Source organism: Amyelois transitella, chromosome 29 (assembly GCF_032362555.1).
Source record: "Amyelois transitella isolate CPQ chromosome 29, ilAmyTran1.1, whole genome shotgun sequence".
Classification (NCBI taxonomy): domain Eukaryota; kingdom Metazoa; phylum Arthropoda; class Insecta; order Lepidoptera; family Pyralidae; genus Amyelois; species Amyelois transitella.
This window is the reverse complement of record NC_083532.1, coordinates 5,150,386-5,167,632: the sequence shown is the minus strand read 5'-3', so window position 1 is coordinate 5,167,632 and position 17,247 is coordinate 5,150,386. Positions and strand designations below refer to the sequence as shown.

Sequence of the window (17,247 nt, the reverse complement as noted above, 5' to 3'; positions counted from 1 at the left end):
TTGTTATTTTTTTTTTTAATTAGTTTATCCTTAAGCTATGTATGTATTTAACAGTCTTTGTTGCGACCGCTCTCCTAACTATTTCAAACATATTGTATCTAATGATATTGTTATACTATATTATGTCACTTTTGACATTTCAATTATCATTTTGAATTGTGTATCTTGTTATTATCGAAAAGAAACGGAATATCTGTTCATTCCCATGGGATTTCAGGAAGTTCTCACTTAGTGTAGTCCCCTTGGGCGTAGGGTCATAAATCAAATTTCAACTTCCTACGCCCTATTAGGTTTGGGCTAAACGTTGTTTGTCACTCTCAAAGTAACGCAAGATATGTCGGTTATTTTAATTTTATAAATATTTAAATAAAAATAAATAAAATAAATGATGGATGAATCCCGGTGTCTCATTGACGGGTTATTATTAAAATTGTCAAATGCAGACTATTAGGAAAAACCACGACTATTTTAGCAGACTCAGAACAAAAAATTGTTGACATCAATCTGAATGAATTAATATTTTTTGTTGAACACAATTGTTTTTATACCATGATAGCCTTTAGGTATACATTACAATTTAAATAAACTTATTTTGAGGTCAATAACCGAAACCTTGTATCCTTTTTTATAAAAAAAACTATTTTTATACCTTTTGTCAAGACATTATATAGTATAACACAGTATCCTATCTAACTGTATATCAAACTCTAAGCTGAAAACTTAACAATAAAATATTATTATATATTAACGATTAAAAATTTTGGTGTTTATTTTCATAAATTTATTTAATACGCTATCTTATATTAACGAGGTCTCGTTATGCTCCTAAATGCTAGCTTTTAGTTTCTCTATTCTTAATCTATTCACCCGTAATCCACACCACACTTTGTTATTTGAAAAAATCAATACTTGCCCATAAAAAAAATATATAAAATTATTAACAAAAAATAAAAAAAATAAAATGGGACTGTCTAACGTCACACACATTAATAATACCCAATACTAATTAATATATAAAATAATAGAAAAAATATTTTTATATGCCCATTTTAACTTTGGATTCTTCAGCACTGGATATTTTTCTAGTAATCTCAATTTATAAAAGATTTTTTTTTAAAATTAAAAGGTGATTAAAAAAACACAAATATTAGGTTTTTATACTTATATGGCTGACTTTTGTTGATTTTGACTTAATGAATATTTTATCATATTTTTAAAAACGAAATATGTGTTTTTATACATATGTGGTTTAATATCTATTAAACTTTGTTATAGGTACGTACTTGTTAAATTTATATGAAATTATATAATAACTGCACGATATTTATATAAACGAATAATTTTGATCAATGATAGCTTTCTCATGTCTGTAAAAATCAATAGTTCAACACTTATTTTTTGCATTCCTTTGTTATATTTTATAGGACTTTCTGTGTAACAAAACGAAATTCTCTCGAGTCCCTACACTAAAGGGAATTTATAAATACAACCGTGCGTCTTTGTAGGCACCTAACTTCTATTCTTAAGTTAATATTCCATCGTTACTTTATCGGCAGTACACGCTAGTTCAAACCATTTTCTTACAATTATCTAGAAAGTGCCACACGCTGTAATCAAAGTGCATTATGAGCATTATGGTCAAAATTGGACCAAGCGGAGTTGCGTCTTCTCAAGGATCCATATTAGATATCATAAATTAAAAAAAAATATATATGCCATAATTTAAAGATTTTTCCATAATCATCTATTAGAATTTTCATCGTTATGCGTAATGATGATTATGTCAAAAATACTTTGAAATTATGCCATTAAAATTTATGACAACCAATATGGACGCCAACCTCGCAGTGTCTGAGCAATGTACATGCTAAACGCTATTTGGAAAACCTTTGCACTATAATAATGTAATCGTCGAAGTATTTTAGAGCAAAAATGCTGAATATGATAAAATTTCGCCTAAGATGAAAAAAAATATATGATCAGTTCTCACAACACTATTTTTGTTACGATTTATTAGTTAAATCCGTGAAAATCATTGTAAACAGTGATATCTATATTTTTTAATATATTTTGATTGATATTTTTTTATGTTTTGAGAACTAACCATTACTAAACTACGTTGCTACGTTGGACGAAGAATGTAATTAATTAAATCCACTAGGGTTGTAGCCTGGTTGGGTCAGTCGATGTTAATTAGAGTTTTATTCCATCACTATTTTTATTGCAAGTCTTGTACTGTCTTTATTTGATGTCACAGTGCGTAAATTTTTGCTTATAATTATCAATTGATAATTATATTTTATATAATTTTGTAACAAAAATATAACCTATAACAGACCGATCGCTAAGACTGACAGTTAATTAACGACATGTCAAAACAGAGACAATTTAGCCAATAAACGAACACGGTTTTCGAACAATTAAAATTATCACCAACTAGCTGTGCCCGCGACTTCGTCCGCGTAGAATAGTTATTACGGGCATCATTGAAGCCCTCGAGGATGAATAATTTCCTTTTTTTTTCACATTTTCCATTATTTCTTCGCTCTTAATAGTTGCAGCGTGATGTTATATAGCCTAAAGCTTTCCTCGACAAATGGTCTATTCGACGCAAAAAGAATTTTTCAATTCGAACCAGTAGTTCCTGAGATTAGCGCAATCAAACAAACAAACTCTTCAACTTTATAAAATAAGATATAGATACGGCACCACGGCAAGACTATAGTGATGTGACACGTTGTAAATCATCGATGAAACAAATCGATCGATTCACCCACCAGGCCGTCTAAAATCCTACTTCATCTCCATGCACTTGCGCATGCTAGGATCAGCGTTAGTATTAGCGTTGGTGTCACTGCCACCGACGTGTTACACATGTCTTCTTCACAGAAACACATGTGGCCAGTTCCCGTACTTTCCATCATGCAAACGTGGTCGACCATGAACAAGTTGATCTGTAGCTGAGACGTGCACGTTCGCCGGACCGACTCGTACGCTGTGAATGGGAATTGTCGATGGTTATACTTTTTAATGTCACTTCATTTAGTTGTTTTTTTTTTTCGAAGTGTGAAAGATATCGTTTGGTTTATTTTTGAAGAGAGAATAACAGTGCTATATTTTTAAATACATTTTTCAGATTAAATATAATGTAATAAAAAATATGATTACGAATACACGGGTTAGGTTTACCTGCAAAGGTTGCGGAGGTCAGATGGGAGTCGCTTCGTGTAAATACCTGACTCACCCAATACAGGATCCATGGTCAAAGGCAATCCCAGGGCTCCTCTCTAGAGTGGTAAAGATGCAACCGGGACTTAGCCAGGAGAAAGAAAAAACATAAGAAAAATGTTTTTGCGCCTTCCTTGTAGAGGACCCTGGGGATATGGCGCGAAGTAACTGCCGTCAACCTCGTAACAAAGCCAAAAGGATGGTGGCTATTTCTAGAGGAAACGGCGAAAGACATGTATATTACGCCATTAGGTGGTTCTCATTTTATTGCAGTTTCTTCTTCCTTTCTATTTAAATTTTAGAGACAGCTAAAATAAATTAATACTCACTTTAATTAATATTTACTATACTGTATAAATTATTTATTATACTATATAAATCGAACTTCGTGGCTAACTCAATCAGTGTCACGTAAAAAAAAAACAGTTGAACAAGGCCTTTTTACTTAGTTGTCTATATTTACTCCGTAAGTGATATAAACGTGATTATATATCTGTTTGTATGAACATAAATCTATAAAAGTGCTTAAATATCTGTTTTTACATATATCTATACTCACGACTCTTAGACGAGCGCACCATCTTGACGCAGCACCCGTTACAGGACTCCAGCGGCGGCTGGTCGCGCGGCAATGCCGTATAGTTGAACGGGTCTTTACAGCGGTAGTCTGTCCAGCTGTCGCACTCATAGCAGAATATCGTTCGAGCTGGGAAGAGAATAAGAGGTATATTTAAATTTTCATCTAGATTTTTGTATTTTTTTTTTACTGAATCAGGCCAAAAGCTGTTGACGTTAAAGCTTTTATGTGATGAGTGAAATGTGTATGCTGACTTATGCGTGTTTTTTTCGTGGGATTTTCCGACGAATGCATCGTGGACTGATTGTAAATTGGTCGATTTTTATTATAATTTGTTATATTTAATTTGGAAAAAAACTATTATTTCGTTTATTAAAACAATATAATTATATAAATACTTTTTTTTAATTATAATTGTGGAATAGGAGTCATTTCTAAAACTATGTACAACATCAGACCTAACTACTAATAATAGCCACAGTGATATAAAATAGAAACGTATAACAAGTTTTTGGATAAAAAATAATTATCTATCATGAACTTTCTTGGGTTAAAAAATAATAAAAAATATATATCTATCACCAAGCACTTGAATTATGTTGGGGATGACCAAAACGGTTGGGTTTGAAAATTGTTCTTTTATTCTTATGTCACTTATTGAATAGTGTTTTGTTGGTGTCCCGTTTTGTCAGTGGAAAAGTGAAGACCATATTTTCGCAATTTCTGTATTTTATTCATTCCTGCCGGTATATAGGGCATTTCTGGAACAAGGAGAGCTTCGGGTCTGCCGGGCAAAACGAATCCATAACAGATAAAAAATAAAGACTATTTATCAACCTGTCTGATTCTGTTTGAAATTATAGATTTTATACAGCTTACTTGCCTACGTAATTCCTTCGGCCTGGCCTAGACCTATATTGACCTAAACCAGTGCATTGCGAGGCTTCGATGGGTCACGCAACCCTTAAGCACTACACGGAAATAATTTACAATACATACAGCTATGCAATAGGGATGTGGACTGTACTCAAATAAGTATAAAATTTTACCACGAAAAGGTAGTTTCTATAGTAAAAATAATAAAAAACACAATATTTTCCTCAATAAACAAGGGATTATTTTTTTATTTAATAAAATGTAATTAAATATTTCACCCTCAAGTCACGTGACAATGAACACCAATCAAAATGCGTGATGTCACGCGTTGCAATACAAGAATTTTCGCTGTCAAATACTATGGTGTTTGTTGATATTTGGATCATATTATTACCGTGATTACCGTCCGATTATCTTAGCCACGGAAATACTTTGTGTAGAATGAGTCTGTTCTTTTTCTCTTTCACATTCCGCTATTGATTCCAATCTTTGCCTTTTAACTGCTAATAGTCGAGTTGTTATGTTTTCGGTTCGTCTTTTCTATCAGGTTGACATGCAAACTTTCTTGGCACACAACCTGCTCTCAGTCTGATCTGGGATACTGTGCCCATCAAATGATATTCTGGATAATTCTCCATATCATTGGCAACTATAATGAAACTACGAAACATTGTTTACTTTATTTCTAACCTAAAAATTCGAGATTTCGTCTTTGAAAACTTGAAGAGTTAAATTATTTTAATACAAGTAAATGTAACAAATATTATCAAACTTACATCAAAATGATCCTCACAGAAATACATTTTACTTTGTGTAGATACAAGTGCCGGATCCCGACGGGCTAATTGAAGCCAATTTTTCAGCATCGTTTTTGTACGTGGAACGTGAATAAACAGTTTTTCAGGTGTTTTAATAGTTGTAATTTTACACTGCGGCACCGCACAATATTTATAAAATTTTGAATTCATATTATTATCACACAACTATGAAATAACTATTCATTGCATACAACTTCGACAATATTTTATAACGCGTGACATCACAGCGGCCGTTTGACAGGTATCCGCGTTTTAGCGCGAAATTTTAAATGGAATTTTAAATAAATTATTTTAAAGGTATTACTTCAAATAAAAAAATAATAATAAATAGTTTGGGTTATATTTGGTACTTATGCATGGTTTTAAACACTTTCCCAAAAATAGTCCACATCCCTATTGTTTGTGCATTGTTTTTTTTAATAGCTTTGTTTATTTTCACAGGTCGTCCAGTAAAACAATATATTTGTATTTTTTTTAATAGGTATGTTTGTTTTTTGTAAAGATAAAGCAACACGTGCCGTGCCGTGTGGTTCTCGGCACCAATAGAGAAAAAAGAATAGTACCACTCCATCTCTTTCCCATGGATGTCGTAAAAGGTGACTAAGGAATAGGCTTATAAATTTGGGATTCTTCTTTTAGGCGACGAGCTAGCAACCTGTCACTTTATATGAATCTCAATTCTATCAGTTAGCCAAACAGCTGTCCGTGGCCTATCAGTATTTTTAAGATTGTTGGCTCTGTCTACCCCGCAAGGGACATAGACGTGATTATATGTATGTATTACAATATGATTGATTGACGTAAACTTAATCTCAAACCTTAGTGGCTTCGTTATGCTAATTTAATACGTACTTAATGTTTTGTAAGATCCTTTATACAATAATAAATGAAAAAAAATGTAAATCATTACAAAAAATAGGTCTGATGTGAACACAACGATTGGACAAACAAGATGAAGAAATGGATTAATGATGTAGGTTCTAAATCCATTTTATAATGCGACTAACTTATATTAGAACATCCGAATCCAATGTCAAAATAATCTTGCCACTTACCAATTTTTCTACAAAACTATAGGTACTAAAACTAACATGCCATAAAGTCAGACGGTCAATATCCAACGTAACAGTTATCCTCATAAAGATACAATAATTATTAATTATTTTAGTAATTATTTTAAATACAATTTACATTCCATGTTTCAGTATATCATACACTAGCTATGCCCGTAACTTCGTTCGCGTGGAATAGTTATTTTGGGCGTCATTGAAGTCCTGAAGGATGAATAATTTTCCCCGTTTTTTTTTTTCACATTTTCCATTATTTCTTTGCTCTTTATATTTGCAGCGTGATGTTATATAGCCTGAAGCCTTCCTCGATAAATGGTCTGTTCAACGCAAAAATGATTTTTCAATTCGAATCAGTAGTTCCTGAGATTAGTGCGTTCAAACAAACAAACTTTTCAGCTTTATCATATTAGTATAGATAGCATATAGTATTTATTTCTTCACTTCACTAGAAATAAGCACGGGGTCCACCTGGGTCCACACTGGGTTAAAGAAAAACGTTGATTTTATTACGTTATTATAAAAAATGTTACGTTAGATATTTAGTCCAACATATCTACAGAGAAAGTTATGTCAAAATAGTTAACATGTTAAATGAAAGTGAAATGTCATGCATATGTGTGTTTGTTTAGACTAGTTATTATAGTTTGCACAATATAAAAAAAAAAATTAGTGATACCCACATAATAAATGCGAACTTATATTGAAGTCGTGTTAGTAATGTTATAGTGTTATTTTGACAATCTGTTACCTTTTTTTATTACCGGTTTGTGGCCAAACGGCGGATTTTATTTTGGTTTTATTAAATAAAAAAAAAGATTATCGTTCACATTTATTTTTATTATTTATTGCATTTTCCGAATCAGATAAGGAAAATTTTCAAATAATCAATTGCAACAATAAAATTAATTAAGAAATAATAGATGTTGGCCGATTCCCATTCCCAGACCTACTCCATATGCTAACAAAATTTCACGAGAATCGGTCAAGTCGTTTCGTAGGAGTACGGGAACGAATATTATGATACGAGACTTTTATATATCAATATTAGTTTTCTCAGTCAGCACATGTTGTCGCATTTTTATTCGCAACCACGAGACGAATTAAAAATAGCTGCACCTTGAATAGAATCTATAAATATAATGGAACCAACACAAAATGAAATGAACCGAATTGTGAAAATTTCATCAGGCGATATACCTATCATTCGATTATACTTCAGTATCATTTTATAAGAGAATGGTAATATATTTTTTATTGTATATATATATATAACATAAAAATATATGTATATAATAAAATATATACATATATAAATATGTATATATATATACAATAAAAATATTTTACCATTCATTGTTCAAATATATATAATATATACATTGAAAAATTTAATTTAATTAAAAAAAATATGTTTTTGAATAGAAAACTGATTATTATAATTATTTTTAATGTATGTGTATAATTTACGCATGATAATTATACCTAATAAGCAATATTAAAATTACTAATATATACTATTCTGTTACTAACAACGTCTGGCTTACAACAATAACATTAAAATTACATAAATAATTTAAACAGAAAATAGAAAAAAAAAGCAAAATAAGAAACCCAGCCTACGGCATTTCTTCTTTATTAGTAAATATGTGAATATTTTTTTTTTCATTTACAAAATATTCAATATTAATAAAATTGTTCAACAATTGTTTCGAATAAATTCATTTGAATATTCAAATATTTAGAAGCCATAATAAGCATGTGTCGCTATATTGAAACTTTCCAAGCTTAAAGCTTTTGTGATTCATAGCTTTTTTTTTTATAAAAACGAGTACTTACTTTGGCATTCCGCCTGTACTAGCGGGCTGAGACTTAGAGCCCATAGTGCTGAAAATCCATGCTTTGAATTAGTAAAAAAGAAAATAAATGTTGGAAAATATAGATAGGACTATACAACTAATAGAGTGAGACAGACAAGTCCTGTAAATAACTGAATTACAATATTTTTAAAGACTTAAAAAGGGTCTTTTAGTTTAATTTTTCATTTTAATGCGAAGCTTTTTTAATAAATGGTTTTGTTGTGGCAGGTTTAAGCTCAAGAGCGTAGCTCTGAGGCGTGCAAAAATGTCCATAGGCTGGGCTAAATACGGAAAAATATCGAAAATAGAAGAACGTTATAATGTACTTTTTGTCTCGTGAATGTATGCTTACGTACGCCTACCGACACAATCTTGGTTAGTGTTGTATTGTTAGTGAGAATCGATATAAATAAACATATAGGAAAAATCTGGAAAATAAATGTCAGTTATTCACAGGAGAGGTGTTTACGTTAGGAGCGATGCTGTCAGTAGATTTAAACGATTTTAAAAGCATATTAAATAGTTTTTTTTTTTAATTAATTTTATCAACCTCAAGTATAAGTTTTGTAAAAGTTATGTTAGTAGGTACATAATGTTTCTAATTTGTGCAATAAAATGTGAATAGCGATTTTGCAATATGTAATCATTAAACTTCATTCAAAGTTAAAATATGAGAAACAATTAAGCAACATTAATTCGAAAAAATCTAAATAGGTCTATCAGAGATTTATTGTAAATTCCATTAATTTCTTAAATCAGAAATTTCTGTAAGAATATAATGACAACTTGGCTTCTAACTTTCGATAAAGTGCATAATTTACTAAGCAACACACAACACAACACTTTACAATACAGCAAAATAATATTATTATCAATGCAAATTTTATATTTATTTTTATCGTGACCTTACCGTTACCTACCTACCTGAGCTGAAGAGTTACTTACAAATTTAAAAAAAAACACGATCCAATAAAAAAAAAACTAAATTCTATCAAAGGTTTCTACAAATTGTAGATTTCAAATAGATTAAAAGACATATTTTCATTTTAGTTCCTGACAGAATCGCCCCGTCAGGTTCAGTAAGTATAGTGTAATAATTAATTTTATAGCATGCAATTACCCATTCCTTGTAACATCGCAACATACATTCCTGTGGACACTCAACACGGTAAACATTTATTTGCGTTTACGTCGACAAATTTATCGATAAATAAAACCATCGATAAATTGTACACCACTATTTTGTACCTTTTTTATTTTTAGAGATAATTTTTTTTTCCTTATGATTTTTTTATACCATGCCAGTATTTCTTTTTTTTTTTAAAGTTAATAGTGGTGCGACGTAATCACAGTAGGAAATACACAACACATAATTTCTAGATAGGATTAGAGAACATCTATCGAAAGTTGTTTGCTTTCTGTTTTTATTATTAATTTTTATTACCAGTTTTGATGCAGGAGTTTGCCTTAACTTGGTCGACTCCGAGCCAGGACATGAGAAGAACTGAAAAAGCAAAACACAATTTCTTTTTGACCAGACCATTCGATTTAGATTGACTATGGTCTCTTTTACAGTAATTTGAAGATTCCATATGATTTTTCGCAGTGATTATGACTCCTAAACTATCGGGAGGAAGTGAGATGGCAATTAGCAGAAAACTAATATACTCTGGAGATACTCGTATTTTAAGAGAGGGAAAAATCTTTGAAAAACTTTCGCTCCCGTGGGATAACCAGAAACGAAGTTACTCCAGAAGGTGTATTTTGTATCTATGCTAAATTTCGTGAAAATCAGTCCAGTAGTACCAGTAGAATTGAGATTCAAATAGTGACAGGTTGCTAGCCCATCGCCTAAAAGAATCTCAAGCTTATAAGTCTATCCCTTAGTCGCCATTTACGACATCCATGGGATAGAGTCCTATTAATTTTTCTACTGTGTGTACGTTTAAGATTACAGATTATATGTATCACACACAAAGACACTATATCGAAAAATACCTATCTAATAAATGGCATGTAATTATATTTTTACGATGTCGTGAAGACAACGGGCCAATCGTAAAATAAATAAATTTGTACTAGGGTTGGCACAATTCGATACATCTATTTTTCATAAAAACTTAGATTCATAACATTTTTGTCAAAACATTCTTTATTCCGACATTAGAAAATAATGAATTTAAAAAATATTATAAAGATTTATTATGATCGAAGGTTTTTGAGTAAAGTAAACTCAAGAAAATGTATTATAAATTTTATTTTATTATATTTATTTAATTAATAATAAATATAAAAAAAGAAACTAAAATTAAATTACATTTATACAAATACATACATACATACATAAACTCACGCCTCTTTCCCGAAGGGGTAGGCAGAGACTACCTCTTTCCACTTGCCACGATCCCTGCATACTTCCTTTGCTTCATCCACATTCATAACTCTCTTCATGCAAGCTCGGCGGTTTCGGGCACTTTTGACCTGACCCTTCACCAGGACGTCCTTAATTTGATCAAGATATGTTCGTCTAGGTCTTCCCACCCCGACCTTTCCCTCCACACTCTCCTTGTATATCTGCTTAGTCAACCTGTTTTCATTCATCCTCTCCACATGACCGAACCATCTCAACATACCCTTTTCTATTCCTGTAACTACATCTTCTTTCACATCACAACATTCCCTTATCACGCTGTTCCTTATCCGGTCACTCAATTTCACACCCAACATACTCCTTAACGCTCTCATTTCCACTGCATTTATTCTGCTTTCGTGCTTCTTTTGCCATACCCAACTTTCACTCCCATACATTAATGTCGGGACCAACACGCCCCTGTGCACAGCCAGTCGAGCCTTTTTGGATAGTTTCTGACTGCTCATAAAGGCATGCAAAGCTCCATTCACCATGTTCCCCGCGTTCACTCTCCTTTCAATATCACTATCACACTTTCCATCTGATGTAAACTTTGATCCTAGATATACAAACTCTTTCACTTGCTCAACTTTTTCTCCTCCAATCAAAATATTACATGCTGTCATTTCTTTCTCCATTTCAAAAACCAGTGTTTTAGTTTTACTTACGTTCACTTTCATTCCTTTCTCTTTTAAAGCTTCATGCATACAGATATTTATACAAATTTATTTAATATTTAAATTAACGAACTAAGGCATGACTATGGTAATGTGTATACGATCACAATATTTTTTAAGTGTGACATCATAATTTTTTTTTTGTAAGTAATTTCTTATCCCGAGAACCCTATTTTTTACGCCATTTTGCGCACTGATTGACCTGTATATTGGCAGTTGCCCAGACCGTGATACGTAAACAATGCTCTGATCACAGATTTATATCTTTTGATCTTGATCTCGATGAACTAAAATATTATACACTTTTCATTTACTGATCTCATTTCTTTTTTTTGTGACTATGTAAACAGGGAAGTGGAAAGACGCAGTTTCTGCCTACCCCTCCGTGAAAGAAGCGTGATTTAATGTACCTATGTAAGTATGAATTTGAGTGCTTTGACCCCTAAATCTGCCTGATAGAAAATTTGTGAGATGGTCTAAAATGGCGCTGTCTATAACTATCATCACGCCTGTTTGAGAGAGAGAGTATTGCATCCTTCTTGCTTTAATCTCTATGGTATTTTTTTTTCCATTTACAATATTTTACCACCGAAAATAATAGCTTTCAAAAACATATTTTCCTAGAGAGCTCATTTTTCGTTTCGTGTCGCCAATTTATTGTAGAAATTTATCGGTTATTATAAATACGTAAACCTTGGCGATACACAGCATCGGCCATAAAATATGTGACGTGAATTAGGTTTTTGTAAAAATGGACGCGAAAAGTAGGGCACGCATAGTGTGGGGAATCTGTTGAAATGAAAATTTATCGATAATATTCGACGGCCTCTGTGGCGCAGCGGTAGTGCGCTTGTCTGTGTCACCGGAGGTCCCGGGTTCGAATCCCGGCCAGGGCATAATGAGAAACGAACTTTCTCTGATTGGCCTGGGTCTTGGATGTTTATCTATATAAGTATTTATTATAAAATATAGTATCGTTGAGTTAGTATCTCGTAACACAAGTCTCGAACTTACTTCGAGGCTCACTCAATCTGTGTAATTTGTCCCGTATATATAAAAAAATTGTCCCGTATATATATAAAATATATATATATAAATATGAAATGAAAATTGGGGACTAATAAACCTTTTTAGAAAACAGTGCATTAGGCAAACAGGCAATTTTATTTAGCCTGTTTTCTGAATGTCTAGGCAGACATCACATCTTTCCGCTAGCCACAACCCATGTTCATCTATTTTGTCATGAAAAGCATTTTTGCACCGGAATGTCCCCGAGACAATCATGTACGTTCTTTTCATCTAACTACCTACATTCGCTTTTAAATGCTTCCTTAACACTTGTATTGTTTATTTGCTTTTGTTATTCGTCTTCTCGCCATAAACAAGAGAACTAGATATACCTACTTAGGGTTAACAAAAGTAAGAGCAAACATGCGTTTGATGTTTGGGATTATTTGCTGGAATTGTGCGTTAGTTTGGAAAGCCCGATTTAACGCAATCGTAAAAAGCCAAAGTTTGAGCACTCAGGTTCATATACAGTTTATTAATTACTTAATATTTGTCTGCAGGTTGACTAAGCAAATATAGAAGAAGAGTAGGAATACGTTGGTGGGTAAGGCCTTTAATCAAGGCCTTACCCACCAACGTATTCCTAGGGGATATCCTGGTGTATATTATACTAGAGGCCGCCCGCGACTTCGTCAGCGTGGAATCAATCAAGCGGGAACTCCGGGATAAAAAGTAGCATATAAGTTATTCTATTATACCTACATACCAAATTTCATCGTAATCGGTTCAGTAGTTTTTGCGTGGAAGAGTAACAAACATCCATACTGACATCCTGACATACTCACAAACTTGCGCATTTATAATATTAGTAGGCATTACCTACTCTAAACCAAAAAGCTTTCAAGAAAGATGATTATAAAGCGAAATAAGTATACAGGGATCGTGGCAAGGAGAAAGACGTAGTCTCTGCCTACTCCTCCGTGAAAGAGGTGTGATAATTATGTATGTATGTTTATTCGAACTAGCGAGGTTTTACTGAAAACGTACTATTGGTGCATGTTTAAAAGATCAAGTAATATTATTCATATAAAAGCATTTATACTGCATGAATGATAATCAGGTCACCAGTGGCATTTCGGTTCATGCATCTATGATAAACGAAAATTTGTTTAAAACTCTACATTATGTTTTAAATTTATATGTTATTTCAAAAAAATATATATGCATACTTACAATAAAAATTAAATAAAAAAGAACTATTAAACCGAAATGAGAAAATCTTATATGAAAACTAGAGAGTAAGAGAGATAACCCCCGTTTTCGTAGGAGTTTCTAGAAATCCTCTCTTAGTGTATCCTACCTATTATTTGGGCTGTGCGTTGTCTGTTTGCCACTCACTCAGGAACGGAAGAGTTTTATAGATATATCTACTAGCTTTTAAACGCAGCTTCGCCCGCGCGAGTTTTGCGCCACCATCAAAAGAAACTTTAGTTTTTATCGGGATGAAAATTACCCTAATTACCCTTTTTCACATTCTTTATTATAAATACGCAAAATTTCAAGAAGATTGGTTCGAAGATAACGCGTGAAGAGACAAATAAACTTTCTTTCACATTAATAATATAACTTGGTATAAAATCGTCGAAAACTGCATAAAGATAAAAATATTTCTCACTAATAGCAAGAGTACAAAGTAAAATTATTTTGTCGGTGTGAACCAATAATTAATTTTAGGTAAAAAAACATGTTAAATTCAATTTTTGATCACCTATCGGGTTACACTTCTTATTATAAAAGTATTTATATAATTTAAGTAGAACATATTTACCTGGCACGGGAAATATCCAGCGCATTTTCGCGTCCCTTGTCGAGCGAGTGCGAGGGCGTACAGCTTCAGCTAGACTCGGCCATAGCTTGAACACAATGACGCTACGTCACGAAATGATAACTGCGGTGAAATAAATACAGTAGTCCGCGGCGGTTCATCGTGAACGGTTACCGTTTGCCATTTTGAAATGCGACAGATCCTGCCATTTGCGAAATAGATTTACCTAAGCTAAATAAAAATGCTTTCATGTCACAAAGGTCAAGGAAACTTGATTTATTAAATACGGTCGGATAACAAGCTGTGAACTGAATTTCAATTTTATCTATCCATTCAGTCTACCAAGGAATTACATTGATTTTTTAACACATCAAATATGATTTTATTTATAAATTTTTGCTGTAACTATCAATACTTTTATAATGTTATGAATGTGGACGAAGCGAAGGAAGCAAAGATCGTGGCAAGTGGAAAGATGTATTCTCTGCCTACACCTCCGGGAAAAAGACGTGATTTTATGTATGTATCAATATAATTATATGTAAGAAAATAAGACTAAGTATTTAATAAAGTATATATAAGAAAATAAAATAATTCAACATTTTTGATTTTTGCAATTATTAAATGCGATTTCCTATTTGAATGTTCATAGTCACATGGTAACTTTTTATTTTTTCACTAATGAACCGCCATCAGCGACTGTATTGATATGAGTTATTTTCTGTGATAACTTAATTAACTTATTGGTACATTGTTACATAAATAAATAGCTGTACATATATCTAAACTATGGAATCATTAATACCTATGTGAAAAAATAATATGTAAAAAAATGTACATTAATATTTTTGTTATTATAACTTAATATGTTTTAGCTTTATTATTAAGTATATATCTTATTATTAATTATGTACACGAGCCAAAGCCTTTCTTTACACTTTTTTGGACGAAATTTCTATAAAAATAAGTAGTGCCCTTGTACTAAATTTCTTCTTAGTCTAAGATCTAGTTATATTTATTCCTCGATGTACATAAATAAATATATAAATAAATATGTACCTAGTTGAAAAAAGTATTTCTTAGCAGGAGTAACTTATAAGTAAGTAAGTTAGTAACGCAATATAAAATTAAAAACATATGAAAAAAATATTAACAATTCATCTATATACAATATAATATAACAATTAAAATCTTGAAAGACTACCTTTCAGATAATTTTAACCAGTTAATTTAAAATTCTACTTTGAATTTGTTATATTTCATATGTACTCACATTGCCAGGTGTAAGCATTGAATATTAAAATTTTTGTAACATTTTTTTTTTATTATTTTTCCTTAAAATAACTCAATACAATGATAACAACCCTACGTAATACGTACTATTTAAAGATTTCCCTGAAAATAATTTTTTGCTCATTATGTAACTTCTTGTAAGTTGTACCTACCTATTAGTACCGCATTGCATCATTTTCCATAAAGTAAAAATTCGCGTCAAATATCGATATAGGTACCTAGGTATTATCGACCTCATTCAAACACTATTCTTCTCAATAAACAATAAAATAATTATGACAGTTTAAAAGGCGGGAAATGACGCGATTCGCTGTTTTCACCGCCTACTAATTTATAGACGAAAAGGAAACATGAAAATAAGAATGTCTTTGTCTGAGATACGGTTCACTTTTATTTGATTACATAAATACGAAATTACCATGCTTTCTCATATACATCGTGACTGAAATACTACGTATACGATATTTCAAGTAAATTATGAATCATATTTTTTTTTAAATTGAGAATTACTCAGACAGGCATAGGAAAAAAAACAAATAAATACAAGCACGGGAAGATTTCGTACGGCCATACGGTAGCCATAGGTGCCATGGAGGCGTAAGTGCGCGAGCATTATTGATTTTACGAAAGCCACCACTGCCTAGTTTCGCATTATAACGTGTTGTTTACGAATTCAATATCACAATTTCTTCCATATATTAACTATAACAGTAGCAAAAAAATCGTTAGTTATATTAGTGTTATATGTATTTCCTTTAAAATTTATAAATGAACTCAATGTACATATGTTAACAAATTATGTATTGTTGGTGTTTTACAAATAAAGAAAATCTCTAATTCAACATATACTTTTGTTGGCAGAATTTATCACGGCTCAGAATTAAAAAAAATGACTAAATTTATTTCTTACCGGCCAGAAACATTAAAGACTGCAAGCGATACATAGAATAACACTATAATTTTTGTTTCCAACGTTATAAATACACTTGAAACATTATTTAATAGAATTATATTATTATTAACGGTTTATTATGATTGCGTTTTCCGAAATTTTAATGGTTTTGAGCCCATTTTATGCGGCACGTCTTAATAAGGCACCGCGCGCTCAGTGCGACTGACAATGTTGCCAGTGCAATGGTAAGAAAATCCCTGGAAAAATTCAGAAAATTCGTATCCCTAAAAGTAAAATCTTTAAAAGAGATTTCTTTTTTCTTATACTTCTAACTGTTTATGTACCGAGTTTAATGTTTTGTTTAATTATTACGTGCCTGCGAATAAAACAAATACTGTCTACAAAAATAAACTTCAACGAAATATGGGGGGTGAAACCTGGCAACACATTTGAACCAGCATTGGCTATTCAATGCCGCTATGCGGCGATGTTAAAACACGAAATTTTGTTTTATTACTCTAATGTAAACGTATCACTTGGTCTCAGTATAAATAATACTGACCAAAATTTGGTGAATACAAACTTATTTAAAGAATTATAAAAATAATGTAGATAAAAATATTTGCTATTTGAAAACTAAAGATTTATTTTATATGCAACGATCTGAAATGAATCTAAATGTGTTCGACTCATAGACCAATTTCATTTGCCTCAAGT

At 31.8% G+C, this 17,247-nt stretch overlaps 1 protein-coding gene across 2 annotated transcripts; it reads right to left on the bottom strand.

Moving 5' to 3' along the window:
- Positions 1 to 2,387: 2,387 nt before the first annotated feature.
- On the bottom strand, positions 2,388 to 16,710 carry LOC106131764 (protein quiver). 2 transcript variants are annotated; one of them, XM_013330960.2, is made up of 6 exons: positions 16,549 to 16,710; positions 14,349 to 14,433; positions 9,870 to 9,929; positions 8,406 to 8,453; positions 3,788 to 3,934; positions 2,388 to 2,995 (listed from the first exon to the last, which is right to left on the bottom strand). In XM_013330960.2, exons 2-6 carry the CDS (start codon positions 14,371 to 14,373, stop codon positions 2,799 to 2,801), a joined length of 477 nt encoding a protein of 158 aa, XP_013186414.2. In that variant the 5' UTR covers positions 14,374 to 14,433; positions 16,549 to 16,710; the 3' UTR covers positions 2,388 to 2,798. The 2 variants fall into 2 exon arrangements, with proteins under 2 accessions (XP_013186414.2, XP_013186415.2); XM_013330961.2 differs by lacking the exon at positions 8,406 to 8,453.
- Between the last annotated feature and the right edge of the window lie 537 nt (positions 16,711 to 17,247).

Coding starts and splice junctions, on each gene's coding strand:
- LOC106131764 (XM_013330960.2), bottom strand. CDS start 14,373: ATGCGCTGGATATTTCCCGTGCCAG. Junction 9,930..14,348: donor CTGGATATTTCCCGTGCCAG/GTAAATATGTTC, acceptor TTGCTTTTTCAG/TTCTTCTCATGTCCTGGCTC. Junction 3,935..8,405: donor AGTACAGGCGGAATGCCAAA/GTAAGTACTCGT, acceptor TTCTCTTCCCAG/CTCGAACGATATTCTGCTAT.